This window comes from Lineus longissimus, chromosome 8, assembly GCF_910592395.1.
Source record: "Lineus longissimus chromosome 8, tnLinLong1.2, whole genome shotgun sequence".
In the NCBI taxonomy this organism is placed as follows: domain Eukaryota; kingdom Metazoa; phylum Nemertea; class Pilidiophora; order Heteronemertea; family Lineidae; genus Lineus; species Lineus longissimus.
This window is the reverse complement of record NC_088315.1, coordinates 10,427,940-10,452,337: the sequence shown is the minus strand read 5'-3', so window position 1 is coordinate 10,452,337 and position 24,398 is coordinate 10,427,940. Positions and strand designations below refer to the sequence as shown.

At 40.2% G+C, this 24,398-nt stretch overlaps 2 protein-coding genes across 2 annotated transcripts; both read left to right on the top strand.

Annotated features, from left to right (window-relative positions):
- The first annotated feature begins 1,255 nt into the window (after positions 1-1,255).
- LOC135492588 (uncharacterized) lies at positions 1,256-23,859 on the top strand. The gene is made up of 4 exons (XM_064779139.1): positions 1,256-1,318; positions 16,638-16,714; positions 19,435-23,128; positions 23,291-23,859. The coding sequence occupies exons 3-4, from the start codon at positions 19,873-19,875 to the stop codon at positions 23,857-23,859; spliced, it is 3,825 nt and encodes a 1,274-aa protein (XP_064635209.1). The 5' UTR covers positions 1,256-1,318; positions 16,638-16,714; positions 19,435-19,872.
- Positions 3,373-7,054, top strand: LOC135492589 (zinc finger protein 585A-like). The gene has a single exon (XM_064779140.1). It carries the CDS (start codon positions 3,373-3,375, stop codon positions 6,967-6,969), a length of 3,597 nt encoding a protein of 1,198 aa, XP_064635210.1. The 3' UTR covers positions 6,970-7,054.
- Positions 23,860-24,398: the final 539 nt, after the last annotated feature.

Below are 24,398 nucleotides of genomic sequence, written 5' to 3'. Positions count from 1 at the left end.
TGGAAAACGTCTAGGTCTACAATGAACGCCTGGCGTGCGCCAGACCAGTAAATTTATAATAAGTGAAGGTCTGGCTGCGCGAGACTACTGTGATAAAAATGACCATTGCTGAGACTCTGTGACGTAGGCATATACTTTTTACAACTAAAATGCTCTCAAAAGACGAAAAAGGAATGATTATTTATTAACATTTCCTGAACTATATACCTTCTAATTATCACTTAACATGATAAATAGGTTGGCGTTAGGTCGCATGCTTTACTTGCCTCGTGACAATATACAGCAAAATAGTTACAACCCCATAATCGCGCAAGTATAAGTCCATAATGATCCAGGGTGACATGCTATAAATGTTCCGCAAGCTTCACTATTTTGCCGCTACGCGGCACATTGGGTCCTTGTGTCAAGGGGCGTATCTCAAGATGAGAAGGTAGCGGCTCATGCTTTCTTTAGTGCATGTGCATGGTATGTTTACCGGATTCACTATTAATACTATGACAAGGCTTACTGGAAAAAATTGTATTAGGCCTATGTTCCAATTTCAGCGGAATAGGGAGCATTCATTATAGTATAAATGTGGGTAACCTGTGGCCAAATTTCGTGACTTAAGTTTCATGATAGTGTAAAAGGGGGCGCTTGGAAGATATTGTCAGGAATGTGCTCCTCTCGTTCAATGTAACATTGCTTTCCTCCTCGGTATCTAAGAAATTGTAGCCTATTGATTCACACGCCTGCCATTGATGATGAGGACCAAAGTTTGAATCCCACTTGGATGATTTAATATAAATTTAAACTCTATTCTCATTTTTTTCTCGTTTTCCCCATCTCCGCTTGTCATTTGCTCTTGCAGAATTTGTCTGTTTTTTCCAACTATAGACGGAGCACTGTGGACAATCTTTGTTACATCACCGGAAAATGGAGTCCATTTTACCGGCTTCTTTGTTATTTTGAGTGGTCAATTCCAATCGGCCAGGAAAAAGTCCACCCCCAATGAGGTTATGATTATCTCGTCCACATTAGTATGTGCATGTGCAACTCCTGAAATAACAAAGAACAATTGTCTCTTATTTCCTAAAACATAACAACTGTACCTAGAGGAGAACTCATAATGACATCAAGTCGATATGTGTAACTGTAATAACATGCTACTTGTACTTTTGTAGTGAATCAGACAATTTTTACCGGTTATTTTCTTTTTTCAAATTCAATTACATATTTCAAATTATTAGCAAACAGCCTAAGCCTTTAAAAATCTTTGCAGATGTTGCCGTCATATTGACTGAAGTGGGTGCTGATAACTGATCCAATTGTTATTCAGGTAAGTGTTGGTTGTCATAGCAACCCAAAATGGATGGAATTAAAACGATTGCTCTTCCAACTCCATTGTAGATTGGCTATCTTGGTTGACCACGACCCATGGCGCTCAGTGAAAAATTCTAGATTTATACTGAACCGCAATTTTACAGTGCATTAAGTGCACTTTGTGGCAACAAAGCTTTGTTCTGAATTCAACCGTTATGGTTAGGCTACCGAAACCGCTTTGGTTGGTGCATACGGAAGCAGTCAAAAACTTAAAAGCATTTAAATTCACATTGTTGCTGGTTTAATATGAGTGTTTTAGAATAAAGGAAATGACTTGATTAGTCAAGAAACCCCAATATAAATGTTTCTGACTGGCACTATAGATCCAAGCAATGATGGACGAAACTCATTTTCATAAGTTTTTTTGGCTTGCATTTTTGTTTCCTTTATATTATATTAGAGAATAGGAAGATGTCGATCAAGATGAACAATATCAGAAAGAAAATAACACCATTTTTTGTAGATCGACATAGAACTTTGTTGAGTCTAGCTTTCGACACTACCATGTCTTCTACAAGGACTGCAAGGAAAAAGTTTTACATAGCATTAAATATAAACAAGCAAAATAGTAGAGTGATTGCAGACAGAACTGGAGATTACAAAAACACCCGCTGATTTTGATTCCTGAAACTACTCACAATTTGATTCCCACTCTCTGACACCATTCATCATCTGATTTTCATACCCTGACCTCATTTAAATTCTGATTCCTACACACTAATACCTTTCATAATCATGATTCCCAAACGCTAAAATTATTTATAATCTAATCTTCATTCCCTCACAGCATTCATGATTCGATTCCCATTCCCTGACACAATTCATAATCTGATTCCAACTTGCTAAAACCATTCATAATCTAAATTCCCTTTCCCTGAAACCATACACAATTTGTCTGATTCCACTTGCTAAAACCATTCATACTAATAATCCGAATTCCCTCATGCTAAAACCATTCACAATCTTATTCCCATTCCCTGACACCATTAATAATCTAATTCCAACATGGTAAAACCATTCATAACCTTAATTCCCACTCCTTGACAACATTCCTAATCTGATTCCCATTCCCTGATGCCATTTGTAATCTAATTCTCAGCCCCTGACACCATTCATAATCTGATTACCACTCTAAAACTATCATAATCTTAATTTCCACTCCCTGACACTATCGATAATCTGACTCTCGCACGCCGACTTCTTTCATAGTCTGCTTCCCACGTGCAGAAACCAGTCATAATCTGATTCCCACATGCTTCAAAATCTTGTGAAGTCCTCCATCTGCGTTGATTCGTTCATCAGGAGCGATTTCTAATGACACCTCTCATTTATCCAAATCAATCTGAATGGTCGGAATTCGTGCCAGATCCAAATTCCTAGATGGTTGCTGGCTGCCATTGTAGTGTTCACCCAAAATCCACATGATCAGTGTTTGAAACCTGGTTCTTTGCTCATTAAGTGGGCATCTTGTAAATATATGCTAACACAATCTGGTAGAGGTATATTGGCCGTAATTAAGCATTTAAACAATTTGTATACATGTATAATCTCATATTCTTTTTCATTCGTAGGTATGGTCGCAGTGATGATAAATCACTACCAAAACAAGAGTGAAAATGTCTCCAAATTGTGAACGCACCAAAGAAAACTTATTGTGCAAAACCTACAAAAATAGCAGATAAGACCCAAGTTGGTTGGACAGATGATCGAGAAGTGGAATATTTTGAAAGGGAAAAAAAGGTCATTGGTGGAATCCGTGGAACGAACAAAGCAATGGAGCACACTTTCAATGCCATGTTTGCAGCACATGGAATTCAGTAGTCATAGAGTAATTTTAACAGGTTAGGTTGGTAAACAGTTTACGACATAGCTGGCAAGGAGTCCTTGCTAAGCAATGACAGTACATTGTACTTGTATTTCAATTTGAAATCTATGTTAGATTGTTCAAGCACGAGGACTTTGTATTGGCCTGAATATTGCGACGACATTTAGCCGCTAAAAAGCACCAGAATGGCACCTAAATCATCCTTTACTTGTGTACAATGCGAGAAATCATTTTCAGCTAAGCATCGTCTCGTTAAACATATTCGTATTCACACAAGAAAAAAACCATTACAATGCAATTATTGTGAGAAATCATTTGCACATAAGAAAAAAAATCTATCACGTCATAAAAGTATTCACACAGGAGAAAAACCATTTCATTGCAATTATTGTGAGAAATCATTTTCACGCAAGGGAACATTATTGAGGCATGCACATATTCACTCAGGAGAAAAACGATTTCAGTGCAAATATTGTGAAAAATCATTTTCACAGAAGGTAACTTTATTATCTCATGAACATATTCACACAGGAGAAAAACCATTCCAATGCAAATATTGTGAGAAATCATTTTCACAGAAGGGAACATTATTGAGGCATGAACGTATTCACTCGGGAGAAAAACCATTCCAGTGCAAATATTGTGAAAAATCCTTTTCACAGAAGGGAACTTTATTGTCTCATGAACGTATTCACACAGGAGAAAAACCATTCCAATGCAAATATTGTGAGAAATCATTTTCACAGAAGGGAACATTATTGAGGCATGAACGTATTCACTCGGGAGAAAAACCATTCCAGTGCAAATATTGTGAGAAATCATTTTCACAGAAGGGAACTTTATTTTCTCATGAACGTATTCACACAGGAGAAAAACCATTCCAATGCAAATACTGTGAGAAATCATTTTCACAGAAGGTAACTTTATTGTCTCATGAACATATTCACACAGGAGAAAAACCATTACAATGCAAATATTGTGAGAAATCATTTTCACAGAAGGGAACATTATTGAGGCATGAACGTATTCACTCAGGAGAAAAACCATTTCAGTGCAAATATTGTGAGAAATCCTTTTCACAGAAGCAAACTTTATTGTCTCATGAATATATTCACACAGGAGAAAAGCCATTCCAATGCAAATATTGTGAGAAAACATTTTCACAGCAGGGCAATCTATTGACTCATGAACGTATTCACACAGAAGGAAAACCATTTCAGTGCAGTCATTGTGAGAAAACATTTTCACAGAAGGGAAATCTATTGACTCATGAACGTATTCACACAGGAGGAAAACCATTTCAGTGCAATTATTGTGAGAAAATGTTTTCACTAAAGGGAAATCTATTGACTCATGAATGCCTTCACACAGGAGAAAAACCATTCCAATGCAAACATTGTGAGAAATCATTTTCACAGAAGGAAAATCTATTGACTCATGAACATATTCATACAGGAGAAAAACCATTCCAATGCATATATTGTGAAACATCATTTTCACAGAAGGGAAATCTATTGACCCATGAAAGTATTCACACGGGAGAAAAACCATTCCAATGCAAATATTGTGAGAAATCATTTTCACGGAAGGGAATTTTATTGACTCATGAGCGTATTCACACAGGAGAAAAACCATTCCAATGCGAATATTGTGAGAAATCATTTTCACTGAAGGGAATTTTATTGACTCATGAACGTATTCACACAGGAGAAAAACCATTCCAATGCAAATATTGTGAGAAATCATTTTCACGGAAGGGGATTTTATTGACTCATGAACGTATTCACACAGGAGAAAATCCATTCCAATGCAAATATTGTGAGAAAATGTTTTCACGGAAGGGAAATCTATTGACTCATGAACGTATTCACCCAGGAGAAAGACCATTTCAGTGCAATTATTGTGAGAAAATATTTTCACAGAAGGGTGGTCTATTAACTCATGAAGGTATTCACGCAGGAGAAAAACCATTCAGATGTATACAGTGTGAAAAACCATTTTGCTCGCAGCAGGCTCTTCACCATCATGTTCACATTCACACAGGAGAAAAACCATTCAAATGTGAATATTGTGAGAAATCATTTTCACAGAAGAAGAATCTTTTGATTCATGAATGCATTCACACTGGAGAAAAGCCATTCAGATGTGTTCAATGTGATAAATCATTTGTCTCAAAGCTGGCTCTTGTCAGACATATTGGTATTCATGCCAGAGACAAACCATTCCAACTCAACTTCAACTGTAAATATTGTCATAAAATCTTCAAGAGTGAGTCTGACTTACAAAAACATGAGCGCAGCCACAATCATGCTACTCTCAAATCTTTGAAGGTGTCTGTTGAAAGTCCCGGAAAGGATAAACGTACAAAGCCAAAACGTGGCAAAGCTATGAAAAGTTCTTGTTCATTGTCTCGTCATGAACTAACTGTTGTGGCAGAAGAACCTGTAGTAGAACTAACCGATCATTTAAATAGCAAATATTCTCTAAATGGACGAAACCCAAAACCTGCATGTTTTGCGGCAAATGAATGTTTGATCAGCAGAAAGACTGAGAGTAAGGTATCGAAGTTGCCCGCTGCAGTCGGGTGTTCTGAAATGGATATCAAGGACACGGCTGCAAAAATGTCTAGTATCAATGGGAGTGAAACTCTAGGTCTGGGTAGTACTGCGAAAACTGAGGAATATAAAGTTCGGTGGCTGGCTGTGAAACGAAGGTTGATACGAGATACTATTGAGCGTCCTTCTAATCAGCTGGAAAATGTTAAAAGTGAACTCATTGACATGTCTGTTGCTGACCAGTCTAATGGAAGAGTTGAACCAGCCAACACATCCGCCACGGGGCAGGTCAGGGCTGAACGAGACCGACGTGTTGTTCATGTTAGAGAGGAGAGTAATGTCCTCAGTGGGACCTTTAACCCGCCACCTGCAGAGATCAACTGTTTCAAAAGTGGACTACGTCAATCTGACATATCGCCTATAGAACAGACCAATATAAAAAATGTCCCATGTGACATATCACCTATAGGACAGGCCAATGTCAAAAAAGACCCATGTGACATATCTCCAATAGAACAGACCAATATCAAAAGTCACCCATGTGACATATCTCCTATAGAACAGGCCAATATCAAAAGTGACCCATTTTATATTTCTCCTATAGAACAGGCCAATATCAAAAGTGACCCATGTAACATATCTCCTATAGAACAGGCCAATGTCAAAAGTGACCCATGTGACATATTTTCTGTAGAACAGGCCAATGTCACAAGTGTCCTATTTGACATATCTTCTATAGAACAGGCCAAGTTCAAAAGTGAGCAATATGACATGTCTCATCTAGAGCAGGGTTGTACCGTACAGGTAATTGGACCATGTGACACGTCTCCTACAGAAGAGGCCAATGTGTTAAGTGAGATCGGCAACATGTCTCCTATAGAGAAGGTCCATGTCAAAAGTGAGCCACTTGACGCATCTTCAGAAGAGGGGGCCAGTGTTAAAAGTGAGCCGTTTGACACTTCTCCATTAGAGCAGGCCAATATCGAAAGAGAAACATGTAACATTTCTCAGATAGAGTTGGCCGGTGTCAAAAGTGAAGCATGTGACATATCTTCTCTAGAGCAAATTAGTGTGAAAAGTGAGTCAGCTGATGACACGCCTCAAGCAGGGCATGATTTAATAGAGCAGGAAAACTCCAGTGGTGCACAGGTTGATATATCTAAGATTGATGAATACATTGCAGTGTTTGATCGCTGGGCAGAAATGTTGTGTAAAGAGAAAGATTAGATTTAAAAATTGTAACTTTTATATTCTGCTGTTAAATCAGTGATCAATGATTAAAAAGCGACCAGTCTTTTGTACTTAAAACGCTTTAATGAATACAGTACAGTAGCTGCAATAAATGTGTCTGTGTACAATTCTTGTTAGCCTTCTCCACGAATCATTTATTTCAAGACAATGAATTCTGTATGGATATACGAACAAGACAACCTGATTAAAAACACAGTGTTGCGAATTGACAATTACCATATGGCGTATTTAGTAGCATGTGCATATAAACGAAAATAGTGTTGCGAATTGACAATTACCATATGGCGTATTTAGTAGCATGTGCATATAAACGAAAACATCCTACCGTACTTTTATCTGGGCATATTTGTTGTAGATTTTCAAGATTGTGTACTCGCCATGGCTATATGACGCTCATTATACGACCATGAAACAATTTTGTAGGTCGTTTGGAATGGGACTACTAATATGGCAGTCTCTCGAAAGTTAGGTTAAATTAAATTGGGCTCATATTCCGCCGTCTTTAAAACCTTTGTGATGGGCCGCATAACATGCTACGGTGGCTGGGAAAGGACATCGAAAAGAAAGTTCTGGGTGGGACGACTTTTAGTCTCGAGGAGACGACTTATCAAGTCGGGGGGACGACTTATTAAGTCGAGGGGATGACTTATTATCTCGGGGGATGACCTATTATCTCTGGGGGGGGGGGGGGGGGGACGACTTATTTAGTCGGGCGGGACGAGGCTGGGCTTACTGAATTTTACGAAGCGGTTTCGGCGTGATCACCACACATCTCCAGTCAGGTATTACCATGACGCGATCGTCCGCTGATCTGGTGCCCGCATACTGAGCGATTCGTTTGAACCCCATGCCGACCCGAGAACATCTCAACTAGTCCGCTGCAATGAATCGATTTGCAATATTGCAAATCCATCGCTAACAGAGCCATGCATTACAACTCAATTAATTGCAATGCATCGCTCAATGTCCGTTCTACTTGCGATTCATCAACACAAGTTTCAACGGTAAGTCACGTCGCACAACCTGCCGTACATTGTAGAGCGATTTATTGCAACTTGTTTCAATGCATGAAATCGCTAATTTTGAGATGGGTTTGGTCTTGAAAACAACTGGAAACAAAAATAATAATGAATTGCAACTCGATTCATTGCAACTAACTGACGTGTCCAAAGACAGCTTTAAGCCAAAACGTTCGGCGAAGACAGCATGTGTAAACGACGACCACAACGTCAGACGCTCAAGCCATCGTCTGCTACCGGGGGACGAGGTCCTCAAAGTTCAATGATACGTTTTATCCGTATAGGGCAGATTTTAATGTGCTTATGAATTGACAAGCGCATAATATGTAAAGTCAAGGACTTAGTGAGCCCCCCTTTAGGTCGGGGGAGCTCCCCCGAACCCCCCTACGAGCATATGTTAAGTGCAAGCTCTAACAACTACAGCTGTTACAATGGGGGGACACCCCCCAAACCCCTTCCGTCGACATAGGTTTTTACCAGTGCGTTGGGGGGAAGCTCCCCCCAAACCCCCCCGGTGGACAGTCAACTAGCCCTTCTGTGTCATACTGCTGGAGGGGGGGGGGGGGGGGGCGATGGGACCATCCATATATAGTTCCTTCCGACACATTTTTGTTTTGGTAATGTAATACATTGTGATTGTCCTTATTCACGGGAATCGGGCGTTTCCAGTGATATACGACACTTAAATGGATTGTCCTCATGCATTCACTTTGGAAACGCATTTTAAAATAGATGTTACGTCCTGTTAATGGGGCACGTCATCATCGCGTACATTTGGGAAAAACTCCCTAACGAGACCGGAGCAGACGGCTGAAAGTAGTTTATTTATTGGCCGCTAGGGTACAGAATGTACGTCGCTCACCCGAATTTTTCACGCAACTATAGCTAAATAGAGCTAGTTCTAGTTTGTGATTCATTTTGATACTTCAGATTTGGGCAGTAGACCAATATAACTTAGTCGTCAGTGTGGTTTTAAGCTGGAAAAACTTATTTGTTTTTCTTAAAGTGCCTTTTTTGGACGGGTGTGTGCGATTGTTTTGTTTTTATGTCACGTGACCTCGACCATGTCGACACAAAATTGAAATAAACCACCCTTTTCTGTCATTATTTAGGACGGATATTTCTCTATAAAAATATTAATATAATTGGCCAATTTCTTAGGCATATGATGTAGCGAATTCCCATGAAGATTTAAATTTAATTTAACTTAATTTCAACCAATGGGATAGCAACCACCACCGGAAGATCGCGGAGAAATCGGTAAACTCAACGGAGTTAATTCAGAAAAATACCAAAAAAAATTGTTTGTAGGATATACAATAATAGTTACTCTCTTTATTTCTAATCATTCATTATATACTCCCGCACACACGTGTATCTTAAGAGCCCCTCCTAAGAGGGGGGCTTATAAGAGGAAGCACAAGATGTAAGGATTGAAATGATGAATAATAATAAGCCCAAAGGTTTTGTCAATGGTCGGAGAAATATGTGTTTGTAGCATTCATGTCGACTAAATCTGAATGCTGCGCCAGCATTGCAGACTGTCTATCCCGTCGTTCAACTTAAAGACCTCTACTCTTATAATTCCTTCGAAAGCTGATTAAAACGGTTTCGTTATGACGCTCTAGATGTATATTGACAGATTTAAGTCAATGATTCCTACTTGGTGTTTTTGTGGTGTATTTTAGGCTACAGCTCATGCCCGGCTTCCTGTCCGAGAATAGGATAGGCCTACTTTCGTTGAAGTCCTTTTGAGAAATCCGACAATAAGTTTGGGTGTGGCACCTCCGACTTGTCCTCATTCGTTGGTGTAATTGGTTTCAAAGGTTTAATTGCAGGGTTTTATCCCATGAAAATTTTTTTTTTTCGTTTTTTTGTTTTTGTAAGTCGTCGTCCCCCACCCCCGACTTAGTAAGTCGTCCTCCCGAGAAAAAAATGCCGATGTCCTTTCCCCTCCACCGTAGAATTCAGCGTTTACCTTGGTGAAATCAGAGTTTTTCATGCTCACCATGGTGAATGCAGATTTTACCACGGTGAATTGTAGATTTACCATGGTGAAAATGAGATACATTTTTCCTTAGAGTAACACGACTGGTTGCTCTAACATTTATCTTAAGGGGCGTTTCTATGACCCTCCTCCCCTGCCGGAACGGAGGGACCGCGACCTCCACTCCGCTGTCGTGATTTGATGCAGGAGACATGCTAATCGGACTGCTTGACGTTGTCAGGCAAACATTTGTTAAGAATGATGCACGATTATTGCTTTAGATGTCTTGGTATGCCCAAAGAAAAAATTGTAAAGTGTCTTGGCCGAGAACTCAAAGAGATTCGTCACTTTCCAAAACCCTTACGGAAGTGCCACAGCGCCATCTGCGAACGAATTATTATACTAGTCATGAATTCTGATTAGCTCCAAATTCTGATAAGAGACAAGACCACAATTGATTTTTTAAGCCTTTTAGCAGTTAAATTGTCAATGTTTGACCGCGACGCATCAACAAACGCGTCAAGTAGTGAAACTGAAATTCGGATATGATATACGGGTTAGTCTTGCGAGTAACTGGTGCGATGGAAATTGGTGATTGACCACGGAAATTTTTTTATAATCGACAAATTAGACAGACTTTGATATTTCCACTGTTTTCAGCCAACTGGCAGAAAAAACTCAAAACACGCCCCCTATTACCCAATTAGCAAAATTCGAAATTAATTTTTTCATCAAATAATTTCTTTATATCTGTAGACTTGCCACAGCAAATATTTTTTCAATACCTCTCCAAATATGTACTTGAGAGTAAAAAACATGCACTCGTCTAATTGATAGGCCTCGACCCTCCGACCTATGAATATTCATTAGTGGTCTTGTCTCATAAAATATGAAGATCAGCGTAGGAAAGATAAAGACGCTACTCCGTAAGCTACAATATCAATCATTGTACTGATAACTTCACACTCCCGTCGTTTATCTATGCAAAAAATCGGCCGTAATAACTATAGTGCAGTGTTGAAACTGGCCGTTACCGGGTGTCCCAGAAAAATTGCAATGCCAAATTCTTGGTTTTTGACCCGGGGTTTTCGATTGGCTTGGACTGGAGGAACAAGAGGCATATCAAGATCAGACGATATCTGAATTCTAGTGGTACATGATAGTGGTCATTTTGCACATGTGCATGGCATGTTTACTGGACTTTGCGCATAGAAATGTATTAGAAAGCAGCCCCCTGTTTACCTCGTCCTCGATATGTAACATACCTTCCATTCGTCACGCTGGCGCCACCTATCCATCATGTCACAATATAATAGTCCCAGTGATTTGCCAGTAAATCACCTGTAACTAAAAATAGTATTCCATTGCTTCGGCTGCAAGTCCATATTATAAAACCTGTACTGGAGTTCTATGTCATGGCTTGTATGTGCTAAAGTTATTGTGTGCTAGCTTGATCGACTCCAGCTTGCGTTTGGCTTACTTTTGCAATGATAACTCCCCATGTAACCACGATCCTAGGATGACCATGCTGTGTATTGTATATAGGTAAATACACCTGGGGACTGTTGCGTTGCATTGCTTTCTTTGCGCAAAGTCCAATAAGCAGGAAAAAATGGTGTGGTTTCATGGGTATCAGGACACTTCCCCCCTGGACATTTGCCCCCCGGACTTCTGCCCCCGGACTTCTGCCCCCCTAGGACATCTGCCCCCCGGATTTTTGCCCCCCGGACATTAGCCCCCCTAGGACTTCTGCCTCCCTAGGACATCTGCCCCCCGGACATTAGCCCCCCTATGACTTCTGCCCCCTAGGACATCTGCCCCCCGGACATTTGCCCCCCGGACATTAGCCCCCATAGGATTTCTGAATACATCTTTTCTATTTATAGTAACGATAATTCTATATATAGTAAGGTCGCGGAATGCTATTCCGATGCTTGTGAAGGGATAGGCTTGCGTAGCTAAGCCCGAATAAAAAAAAAGTTAGTTGGCGTCCCCCTTCCTACCCGACAAAGTGCTCGAGAGCCAAAAAAATGTATAGTGCATTTTACACTAGAATGTACACCTACCCGGATTTTATCATGATTCAGATTTTTTTTTATTTGCTCAGCAGCTATATTTTCAGCCTTAAAATGAATTAAAAAAAACAAAAACACCTCCCCCAACCCACCTCCTCCCAGAAGCAAGGACGCTAACCAGCTTTTTGGCTCACCGTAGGGGAGTCTTTACAATACCGCAGTGTCCGTCGTCCGTTGTCGTCTGTCTTCGTCGTCGTCCGTCGTCGTCGTCGTCGTATCCTGTTTCAAAAACAGTGGCACGTTTCTTAACCGCTAAGCCTATGAACTTGTAACTTTGTACACAGAACTCCCTTGGTCAGATGACCTGTGACACTAAATTTCGGTCCGATCTGATTCTTAATTTGGCCACCAGGGGGCCGAATGTAGATATCTAAAAAGTGTGATATCTCGCTTATTAATGACTTGTTTGGAATAAAATTTTTGTGGTAGGTACTCATAGCAAGGATACATCATATATCATACGGGTTTTTAATTTGACCTACTTTTCAAGGTCACAGAGGTCAAATGGCGTAAATTGGCTGTTTCAGTGTAACTATGGCACGTTTTTCAACCTCCACAGCTATGAACTTGAAACTTAATACATATAACCCCCTATACCAGATAACCTCTGGTGCTGAATTTCAGTCTGATCTGATTCTCAACTTGGCCACCAGGGGGCCGAATGTGGATACCTAAAAAGTGTGATAATTCGCTTATCAATAACTTGTTTTCAATAAAACTTTCGTGGTGGGTACTCATAGCAAGGATACATCATATATCGTACAATTTTTTAATTTGACCTACTTTTCAAGGTTGCAGAGGTCAAATGGCATAAATTGGCTGTTTCAGCGTAACTATGGCACGTTTCTCAACCGCCACAGCTATGAACTTGAAACTTGGTACATATAACCCCCTATATCAGATAACCTCCTGTGCTGAATATCGGTCCGATCTGATTCTCAATTTGGCCACCAGGGGGTCGAATGTGGATATCTAAAAAGTGTGATATCTCGCTTATTGATGACTTGTTTTCGATAAAACTTTTGTGGTAGGTACTCATAGCAAGGATACATCATATATCATATGGGTTTATAATTTGACCTACTTGTCGAGGTCACAGAGGTCACAACGCAGACACAGATATGGCCGAAATTGCATGTTTTGTGTTTTTCGTGTTGTGGCAATCCAAAGGTCGTGAGTTCAAACCCCGGTCAGGGACGGCCAAAAATATTTTTTTATTTTATTATTTTTTATCTTTTCCCTTTTGTCTTTTCTGACTTGTATCTTACATTTTCTTGATTTTTGGCTCACTGTAGGGGAGTCTTATGTAATACCGCAGTGTCCGTCGTCCGTCGTCGTCGTCCGTCGTCCGTCGTCGTATCCTATTTAAAAAACAGTGGCACGTTTCTTAACCGCTAGGGCTATGAACTTAAAACTTTGTACACAGCACCCCCTAGGTCAGGTGACCTCTGACACTGAATTTCGGTCCGATCTGATTCTCAACTTGGCCACCAGGGGGCCAAATGTCGATATCTAAAAAGTGTGATATCTCGCTTATTAGTGACTTGTTTTCGATGAAACTTGTGTTGTAGGTACTCATAGCAAATATACATCTTATATCATACGGGTTTTTAATTTGACCTACTTTTCAAGTTCACAGAGGTCATATGGCGTAAATTGGCCGTTAGAGTGTAAACATGGCACGTTTCTTAACCACTAAAGCTATGAACTTGAAACTTGGTACATATAACCCCCTATATCACATAGCCTCTGGTGCTGAATTTCAGTTTGATCTGATTCTCAACTTTGCCACCAGGGGGCCAAAAGTGGATATCTAAAGTGTGATATCTCGCTTATAAGTGACTTGTTTTCGATAAAATTTTTATGGTAGGTACTCTTAGGAAGAATACATCACATGTCTTACGGGTTTTCAATTTGACCTACTTTTCAAGGTCACAGAGGTCATATGGCGTAAATTGGCCGTTGGAGTGTAAACTATGGCACGTTTCTTAACCAGTAAAGCTATGAACTTGAAACTTGGTGCATATAACCCCCTACATCAGATAACCTTTGATGCCGAATTTTGGCCTGATCTGATTCTTTATTCGGCCACCAGGGGGCCATAATGGAAAAAGGAAGAAGTGCAATATCTTGCTTATTTGAGTGAATTGTTTTCGATAAAATTTTTATGGCAGGGACTTCTAGCAAGGATACACCACATGTCCTACGATTTTTGGATTTGACCTCCTTTTCTAGGTCACAGAGGTCAAATGGCGTAAATTGGCCATTAGAGTGTAACTATGGCACGTTTCTTAACTGCTGAAGCTATGAACTTGAAAGTTGGTACATGTAACCCCCTACATCAGATAATCTCTGACACCGAATTTTGGCCTCATCTGATTCTTGATTTGGCCACCAGGGGGTCAAAACTGAAAAAGTAGGACGTGCAATATCTTGCTTATTAATGACTTTTTTTCGATGAATTTTTTATTGCAGGGACTCTTAGCAATCACACGATATTGATCTTGTTGATGTCATAGACAATTATTGGTTGGATCATAAACTTATATATACTGCCCTGTCTTATTACTTGACATCAATACACATCTAAAAAAAGTCTTCATGCCTGATTGTGTTCACCATATTCACCTCTAAACTAAGCATGATCCTGCCTACTAAAAGATGTATACGGTGAGCACAATGGCCCCTGGCCGTTTCATTCATTTTTTAAAGTGGCCTAATGATACTCCTTTTCTGAGAAATGCCTCTGTCATACAATGTTTCTGTAAATCTATTTTTAGTACATGTACATGTATATCTGATGTTTTGAAACGTGTTTGTTGTTTGATTAAAATAGAAAACTTCACATGACACCTCCGTCTCCTTCCACCATCACAACCAATCAAGAAATGAAGTTATAGTACAGGTCAAAGAAGGTAATCATTATTTAAATTATTTTGTGCTGAAAATTACTGAAGGGTGGCCTACCTGCTACCTTCAGTAATTCTGCTACCTTCAGTAATTTTCATTTAAAAGAAATACAGCAATCCTTACCATTCTTACATTTGACCTATGGATTGCCCTGGAGTAATGCACATAAGTATGCTCTTAAATCTATTAATACAGGCCAAAGCTGATCATCCTGCTACTCTTGGACTGACCGACTCATCCAAGTTCTCTTTGACTGTCCCCGGTGGTAAATGTCCGGGGGGCAGACGTCCTAGGGGGGCAGAAGTCCTAGGGGGGCTAATGTCCGGGGGGAAAATGTCCGGGGGCAGATGTCCTAGGGGGGCAGAAGTCCTAGGGGGGCTAATGTCCGGGGGGCAAATGTCCGGGGGGCAGATGTCCTAGGGGGGCAGAAGTCCTAGGGGGGCTAATGTCCGGGAGGCAAAAATCCGGGGGGAAAGATCCGGGGGGCAGATGTCCGGGGGGCAAATGCCCTAGAATCGGTTTCATGATAGTATTAAAGGGGGTGCGTCAGAAATGTTGCCGGGAATGTGCTTCTCTCGTTTAATATGACATTGCTTTCGACTTAGTATCGCTAAGTAGACATAGCCTTGTGGTTTGCACGCCTGCCATTGATGCTGAAGACCCGAGTATCGCTAAGTAGACATAGCCTTGTGGTTCACACGCCTGCCATTGATGCTGAGGACCAGAGTATCGCTTAGTAGACATAGCCTCATGGTTTGCACGCCTGCCATTGATGCTGAGGACCCGAGTATCGCTAAGTAGACATATCCTCGTGGTTTGCACACCCGCCATTGATGCTGAGGACCCTAGTCCGAATCTGACTCCGCTGATTAGAAATTTAAACTCTATTTACTTTTTGTTCTCATTTTCCCCATCTACGCTGGTCATTTGCTCGGACAGTCTGTGTTATATCGCTCTTCCAACTCCATTGTAGATTGGCTATCTTGGTTGACCACGACCCGTGAAAAATTCTAGATTTATACTGAACCGCAATTTTACAGTGTATTAAGTGCACTTTGTGCCTGTCTCATAATCAGCTTGTTCAGGCTAGCCCGGAATCGGGCATGGAAACAACTACAACAACGTTCAGGGCTTCTAAGATGGCTTCCTGTATTTTATGATTAATATTTGATGTTGCATAAATCCGTGGTTTTAAAGAATATATTACCCCGTCCTGAAACAGTGCCAACGAAGCTTTGTTTTGAATTCAACCGTTATGGTTAGGCTACCAAAACTGCTTGGGTTGGTGCATACGGAATCAGTCAAAAACTTAAAAGCATTTAAAATCTCATTGTTGGTTGTTTGATATGAGCCGTTTCAGAATAGAAATTGATACCTCAACCAATCCCAACAGTTTAGTATTGGTTCCTTTAACCAAGGCATTTCTTTTGAGGAAATTGATTAGTCATCAAACCTCAATATAGATGTTTCTAACTGGCACTAGAGATCCAAGCAATGGTGGACGAAAATCATTTTGATAAGTTTCTTTCCTTGCATTATTCCTTTATATATGTTGTATTAGGTAACGTTATTCGTAAAACTGGCTCCATCAAGCAAAGCATTTCTTATTGACATATATATGATAATGCCAATATGCATCTCAATTTATTCCAGGCAGCATTGCTTCACAACACTGTTGAGGATACAAATACACCAATGAGGAAATAGCATCTTAGGCAAAGAAGTAGCAGGTAAAATAAGAATACTGTTCAAGTGTCTGATCCGAGGCTCCAGGTTGCACGAGCTGATTTCTCCGTCACTAAGAAAGCTCAACTTCCAGATGAAAATGAAATTTCAGCCTGCGGAGACTTCATTTGAACACAAAAAAACTTTCCTTGAGGATACTTTCCATGCTTTTGAAGCAGTTTGCATGTACTTTTTGTCATAAAATTCAATGGTTTTCATTGCATGTGTCTTGCTGATCAGTGCGTTTAGTGTATATGTAAATGATGAATTTTGTGATTCTTACGTACAGACACAAGTCACAATCTGATTCCTAACCCATGAAACCACTCACAATCTGATTCCCACTCTCTAACACCATTCATCATCTGATTTTCATACCCTGACAACATTTATAATCTGATTCTCACTCACTGCCAACATTCATAATCTAATTCCAAAACGCTGATAGCATTCAGAATCATTATTCACACAGGTGAAAAGTAGTTATTTTCTAATCTCCATTCCCTGCAGCATTCATAATTCGATTCTCAGCCCCTGAAAACATTCATGATCTGATGCCCACATGCTAAAATCATTTATAATCTTAATTCCCACTCCCTGACATTTGACACAATTCATTATCTGATTCCCACATGCTAAAACCATTGCAAACCTAAATTACCTGATCCTAAAACCATTCAGTCACAATCTGATCCCACATCCTAAAACCATTCATAATTCTAATTCTCACAGGCTAAAATCATTCATAAACTAATTTTCATTCCCTGACACTGACAGCTTTCATAATTCGATTCCCATTCCCTGACAACATTCATAATCTGATTCCAACATGCTGAACCATTCATGATCATAATTCCCACTCCCTAACATTTGACACAATTCATATTCTGATTCCCATATGCCTGAACAATTCATAATCTGAATTCCCATTTCCTAAAACCATTCACAATCTGATCCAACGTGCTTAAACCATTTATAATCCTAATTCCCTCATGCTAAAACCATTCACAATCTTATTCCCATTCCTTGACACCATTCATAATCTAATTCCTACATGGTAAAACCATTCATAACCTTAATGCCCACTCCTTGACACCATTCGTAATCTGATTCCCATTCCCTGACGCCATTTATAATCTAATTCTCACTCCCTAACACCATTCATAATCTGATTCCCAAACACTTAAACTATCATAATCTTAATTTCCACTCCCTGACACTATCTATAATCTGACACTCGCAAGCCGACTTCTTTCATAGTCCGCTTCCCACGTGCGGAAACTGGTCATAATCTGATTCCCACATGCTTCAAAATCTGGTGAAGTCCTCCATCTGCGTTGATTAGTTCATCAGGAGTGATTTCTAATGACACCTCTCATTTATCCAAATCAATCTGAATGGTCGGAATTTGTGCCAGATCCAAATTCCTAGATGGCTGCTGGCTGCCATTGTTCACCCAAAATCCACATGATCAGTGTTTGAAACCTGGTTCTTTGCTCATTTAGTGGGCATCGGACAGAGCATTGCAGTGGTTTGTGTCATATCTCGAAGGCAGGGAGCTTTCGGTTGCAATTGGCAACATGTGCTCGGACCCTGTTGGTCTCAAGTGCGGTGTTCCCCAGGGCTCAGTTCTGGGCCCTGTTTTGTTCACAATATACACGTTACCACTCAGTGCTGTAATGCAAAACCACAGCATACCATGCCAATTATATGCTGAAGATAACCAGCTTGAAGCGTCAGCCCGCTGTGGCGATGGGTTGCAGAGCAAGCGGATGGTAACGCGCGTGGAATCATGTGTCAGTGATGTGAAGGACTGGTTAATTGAAAACAAGCTGGCGCTCAACGCCCCGAAAACGGACATGATTAACATTGTTTCACCACGCAGAATTGGATCTATTGCCGAAATATCGGTTGATGGAGTATCGGTACCCAAGTCGAACTGTGTCAGGGATCTTGGGGTTCTTCTGGACCAGGGCATGACAATGCAAGCACAGATAAAGAAAATATGCAATGCTGCATATGCCAGTTTGTATTATATTGGCCGTTTCAGTAGGTACCTTTACTAAGACAGCCGGGAACGCCTGGTCCATGCCTTCGTGACCTCTCGCCTTGACTCTAACAACGGGTTACTTGCTGGTCTACCGAAAAAGACACTTTGTCCGTTACAAAATTCCGCTGCTCGCATTGTTTGCAGAGTTAGAAAGTTTGATCATATAACACCTACACTGATCAAGCTTCATTGGTTGCCTGTAGCAGAAAGGATTGACTTTAAGGTGTTGCTTCAGGTGCACAAGTGCCTGCAAGGTGCAGCTCCCCAGTATCTGATGGACCTCATTTCTAGAAAACCTCCTCCTCGCAGGACCCAGTCCACTTCCTTCATAGAACTAGAGGTTCCGAGAACCAAAACGTTATTTGGTGACCGCAGTTTCAAAAGCTATGGACCGTGGTTATGGAACACTCTTCCATGCCACATTCGAGACTCTGAGGACACTGAACAATTCAAACGAGCTATAAAGACATGGCTGTTTGTGAGAGCTTTTGGGGAGGGAGCACTGTGAGCAAGGACTACCATTGAACAGCGCTTTATAAGAGACTCATTTATTATTATTATTATTATTATCTTGTAAATATATGCTAACACAATCTGGTAGAGGTATATTGGCTGTAATCAAGCATTTAAACAATTTGTGCACATGTATACTCTCATATTCTTTTTCATTCGTAGGTGTGGTCGCAGAGGTCACTGATGATAAATCACTATCAAAACAAGAGTGAAAATGTCTCCAAACCGTGAACGCACCTAAGAAAACTTGTCGTGCAAAACCCGCAAAAATAGCAGATAAGACCCCAGTTGGTTGGACAGATGATCGAGAAGTGGAATAATTTGAAAGGGAAAAAAGGTCATTGACGGAATCTGTGGAACAAACAAAGCAATGGAGCACACTTTCAATGCCATGTTTGCAGCACATGTAATTCAGTAGTCATAGAGTAATTTTAACAGGTTAGGTTCGTAAACAGTTTACGACATAGCTGGCAAGGAGTCCTTGCTAAGCAATGACAGTACTTGTATTTCAATTTGAAATCTATGTTAGATTGTTCAAGCACGAGGACTTTGTATTGGCCTGAATATTGCGGCGACATTTAGCCGCTAAAAAGCACCAGAATGGCACCTAAATCATCCTTTACTTGTGTACAATGCGAGAAATCTTTTTCAACTGAGCATCGTCTCGTTGAACATATTCGTATTCACACAGGAGAAAAACCATTCCAATGCAAATATTGTGAGAAATCATTTTCAGCGAAGGGATCTCTATCACGTCATAAACGTATTCACACAGGAGAAAAACCATTTCAGTGCAATTATTGTGAGAAATCATTTTTACAGAATGGAACATTATCGAGGCATGAACGTATTCACACAGGAGAAAAACCATTCCAATGCAAATATTGTGAGAAATCATTTTCACACAAGGTAACTTTATTGTCTCATGAACATATTCACACAGGAGAAAAACCATTCCAATGCAAATATTGTGAGCAGTCATTTTCACGGAAGGGAACATTATTGAGGCATGAACGTATTCACTCAGGAGAAAAACCATTTCAGTGCAAATATTGTGCAAAATCATTTTCACGGAAGGGAACATTATTGAGGCATGAACGTATTCACTCAGGAGAAAAACCATTTCAGTGCAAATATTGTGAAAAATCATTTTCACACAAGCGAAATCTATCGCGTCATAAACGTATTCACACAGGAGAAAAACCATTCCAATGCAAATATTGTGAGAAATCATTTTCACGGAAGGTGACTTTATTGTCTCATGAACATATTCACACAGGAGAAAAACCATTTCAGTGCAAATATTGTGAGAAATCATTTTCACAGAAGGGAACATTATTGAGGCATGAACGTATTCACTCAGGAGAAAAACCATTTCAGTGCAAATATTGTGAAAAATCATTTTCACGCAAGCGAAACCTATCACATCATCAACGTATTCACACAGGAGGAAAACCATTCCAATGCTCATATTGTGAGAAATCATTTTCACAGAAGGTAACTTTATTGTCTCATGAACATATTCACACAGGAGAAAAACCAATCCAATGCAAATATTGTGAGAAATCAATTTCACAGAAGGGAACATTATTGAGGCATGAACGTATTCACTCGGGAGAAAAACCATTTCAGTGCAGTCATTGTGAAAAATCATTTTCACAGAAGGTAACTTTATTGTCTCATGAAAATATTCACACAGGAGAAAAACCATTCCAATGCAAATATTGTGAGAAATCATTTTCACAGAAGGGAACATTATTGAGGCATGAACGTATTCACTCGGGAGAAAAACCATTTCAGTGCAGTCATTGTGAAAAATCATTTTCACAGAAGGGAAATCTATTAACTCATAAAGGTATTCACACAGGAGAAAAACCATTCAGATATATACAGTGTGAAAAACCATTTTGCTCTCAGCAGGCTCTTCGCCATCACGTTCACATTCACACAGGAGAAAAACCATTCAGATGTGTACAATGTGATAAATCATTTGTCTCAAAGCTGGCTCTTGTCAGACATATTGGTATTCATGCCAGAGACAAACCATTCCAACTCAACTTCAACTGTAAATATTGTCATAAAATCTTCAAGAGTGAGTCTGACTTACAAAAACATAAGCGCAGCCACAATCATGGTACGCGCAAATCTTTGAAGGTGTCTGTTGAAAGTCCCGGAAAGGATAAACGTTCAAAGCCAAAACGTGGCAAAGCTATGAAAAGTTCTTGTTCATTGTCTCGTCATGAACTAACTGTTGTGGCAGAAGAACCTGCAGTAGAACTAACCGATCATTTAAATAGCAAATATTCTCTAAATGGACGAAACCCAAAACCTGCATGTTTTGCGGCAAATGAATGTTTGATCAGCAGAAAGACTGAGAGTAAGGTATCGAAGTTGCCCGCTGCAGTAGGGTGTTCTGACATGGATATCAAGGACACGGCTGCAAAAATGTCTGGTATCAATGGGAGTGAAACTCTAGGTCTGGGTAGTACTGCGAAAACTGAGGAATATAAAGTTTGGCGGCTGGCTGTGAAACGAAGGTTGATACATGATTCTATTGAGCATCATTCTTATCAGCAGGGAAATGTTACGAGTGAACTCATTGACATGTTTGCTGCTGACCAGTCTAATGGAAGAGTTGAACCAGCTAACACATCTGCTACAGGGCAGGTCAGGGCTGAAAGAGACCTACAAGTTGTTCATGTTAGAGAGGAGAGAAATGTCCTCAGTGGGAACTTTAATCTGCCAGCTGCAGAAATCAACTGTTTCAAAAGTGTACTACGTCAATCTGACATATATCCTATAGAACAGACCAATGTCAAAAGCTTCCCATGTGACATATCACCTATAGAACAGAACAATATCAAAATTGACACATATGACATATCTCCTATAGAACAGACCAATATCAAAAGAGATCCATGTGACATATCTCCTATAGAACAGGCCATTGTCAAAAGTGACCCATGTGATATATCTCCTCTGGAACAGGCCAATGTCAAAATTGACCCATGTGACATATCTCCTATAGAACAGGCCAATGTCAAAATTGACCCATGTGACATATCACCTATAGAACAGGCCAATGTCAAAAGTGACCCATGTGACATATCTCCTATAGAACAGGCCAATGTCAAAAGTGACCCATGTGACATATCACCTATAGAACATGCCAATATCAAAAGTGACCCATGTGACATATCACCTATAGAACAGGCCAATGTCAAAAGTGAGCAATATGACGTATCTCCTATAGAACAGGCCAATGTCAAAAGTGACCCATGTGACATATCACCTATAGAACAGGCCAATGTCACAAGTGACCCATGTTACATATTTCCTATAGAACAGGCCAATGTCAAAATTGACCCATGTGACATATCTCCTATAGAACAGGCCAATGTCAAAATTGACCCATGTGACATATCACCTATAGAACAGGCCAATGTCAAAAGTGACCCATGTGACATATCTCCTATAGAACAGGCCAATGTCAAAAGTGACCCATGTGACATATCACCTATAGAACATGCCAATATCAAAAGTGACCCATGTGACATATCTCCTATAGAACAGGCCAATGTCAAAAGTGACCCATGTGACATATCACCTATAGAACAGGCCAATGTCACAAGTGACCCATGTGACATATCTCCTATAGAACAGGCCAATGTCAAAAGTGAGCAATATGACGTATCTCCTCTAGAACAGGCCATTGTCAAAAGTGACCCATGTAACATATCTCCTATAGAACATGCCTGTGTCGAAATTGACCCATGTGACATATCTCCTTTAGAACAGGCCAATGTCAAAAGTGACCCATATGATGTATCTCCTATAGAACAGGCCATTGTCAAAAGTGACTAATGTGACATATCTCCTATAGAACAGGCCAATGTCAAAAGTGACCCATGTGACATATCTCCTATAGAACATGCCAATGTCAAAATTGACCCATGTGACATATCACCTATAGAACAGGCCAATGTCAAAAGTGACCCATGTGACATATCTCCTATAGAACAGGCCAATGTCAAAAGTGACCCATGTGACATATCACCTATAGAACATGCCAATATCAAAAGTGACCCATGTGACATATCACCTATAGAACAGGCCAATATCAAAAGTGACCCATGTGACAAATCTCCTATAGAACACGCCATTGTCAAAAGTGAGCAATATGACATGTCTCATCTAGAGCAGGGTTGTACCGTACAGGTAGCTGGACCTTGTGACATGTATCCCACAGGAGAGGCCAATGTGTTAAGTGAGATCAGCAACATGTCTCCTATAGAGAAGGTCCATGTCAAAAGTGAGCCACTTGACGCATCTCCATTAGAGCAGGCCAATATCGAAAGAGAAACATGTAACATTTCTCCTGTAGAGTTGGCCAATGTCAAAAGTGAAGCATGTGACATATCTCCTATCGAGCAAATCAGTGTGAAAAGTGAGTCAGGTGATGACACGCCTCAAGCAGGGCATGATTTAGTAGAGCAGGAAAACTCCAGTGGTGCACAGGTTGATATGTCTAAGATTGATGAATACATTGCAGTGTTTGATCGCTGGGCAGAAATGTTTTGTACTTAAAACACTTTAATGAATACAGTTCAGTAGCTGCAATAAATGTGTCTGTGTACAATTATTGTTAGCCTTCTCCACGAATCATTTATTTCCAGACAATGAATTCTGTATGGATATACGAACAAGACAACCTGATTAAAAACAGAGTGTTTGCGAGTTGACAATTACCATATGGCGTATTTAGTAGCACGTGCATATAAACGAAAACTGCTTCTTTTCATCCTACTTTATCTGAACATATTTCTGAACATATTATCTGAACATATCGTAGATTTCCGAGCTTGTATACTCAGCATGGCTATATGACACTCATTATACGACCATGAAACAATTTTGTAGGTCGTTTGGAACGGGACTACTAATATGGCAGTCTCTCGAAAGTTAGGTTAAATTAAATTGGGCTCATATTCTGCCGTCTTTAAAACCGTTGTAATGGGCCGCATGACATGCTACGGTGGCTTGGAAAGGACATCGAAAAAAAATCCTGGGCGGGACGACTTTTAGTCTCGAGGGGACGACTTATCAAGTCGGGGGGACGCCCTATT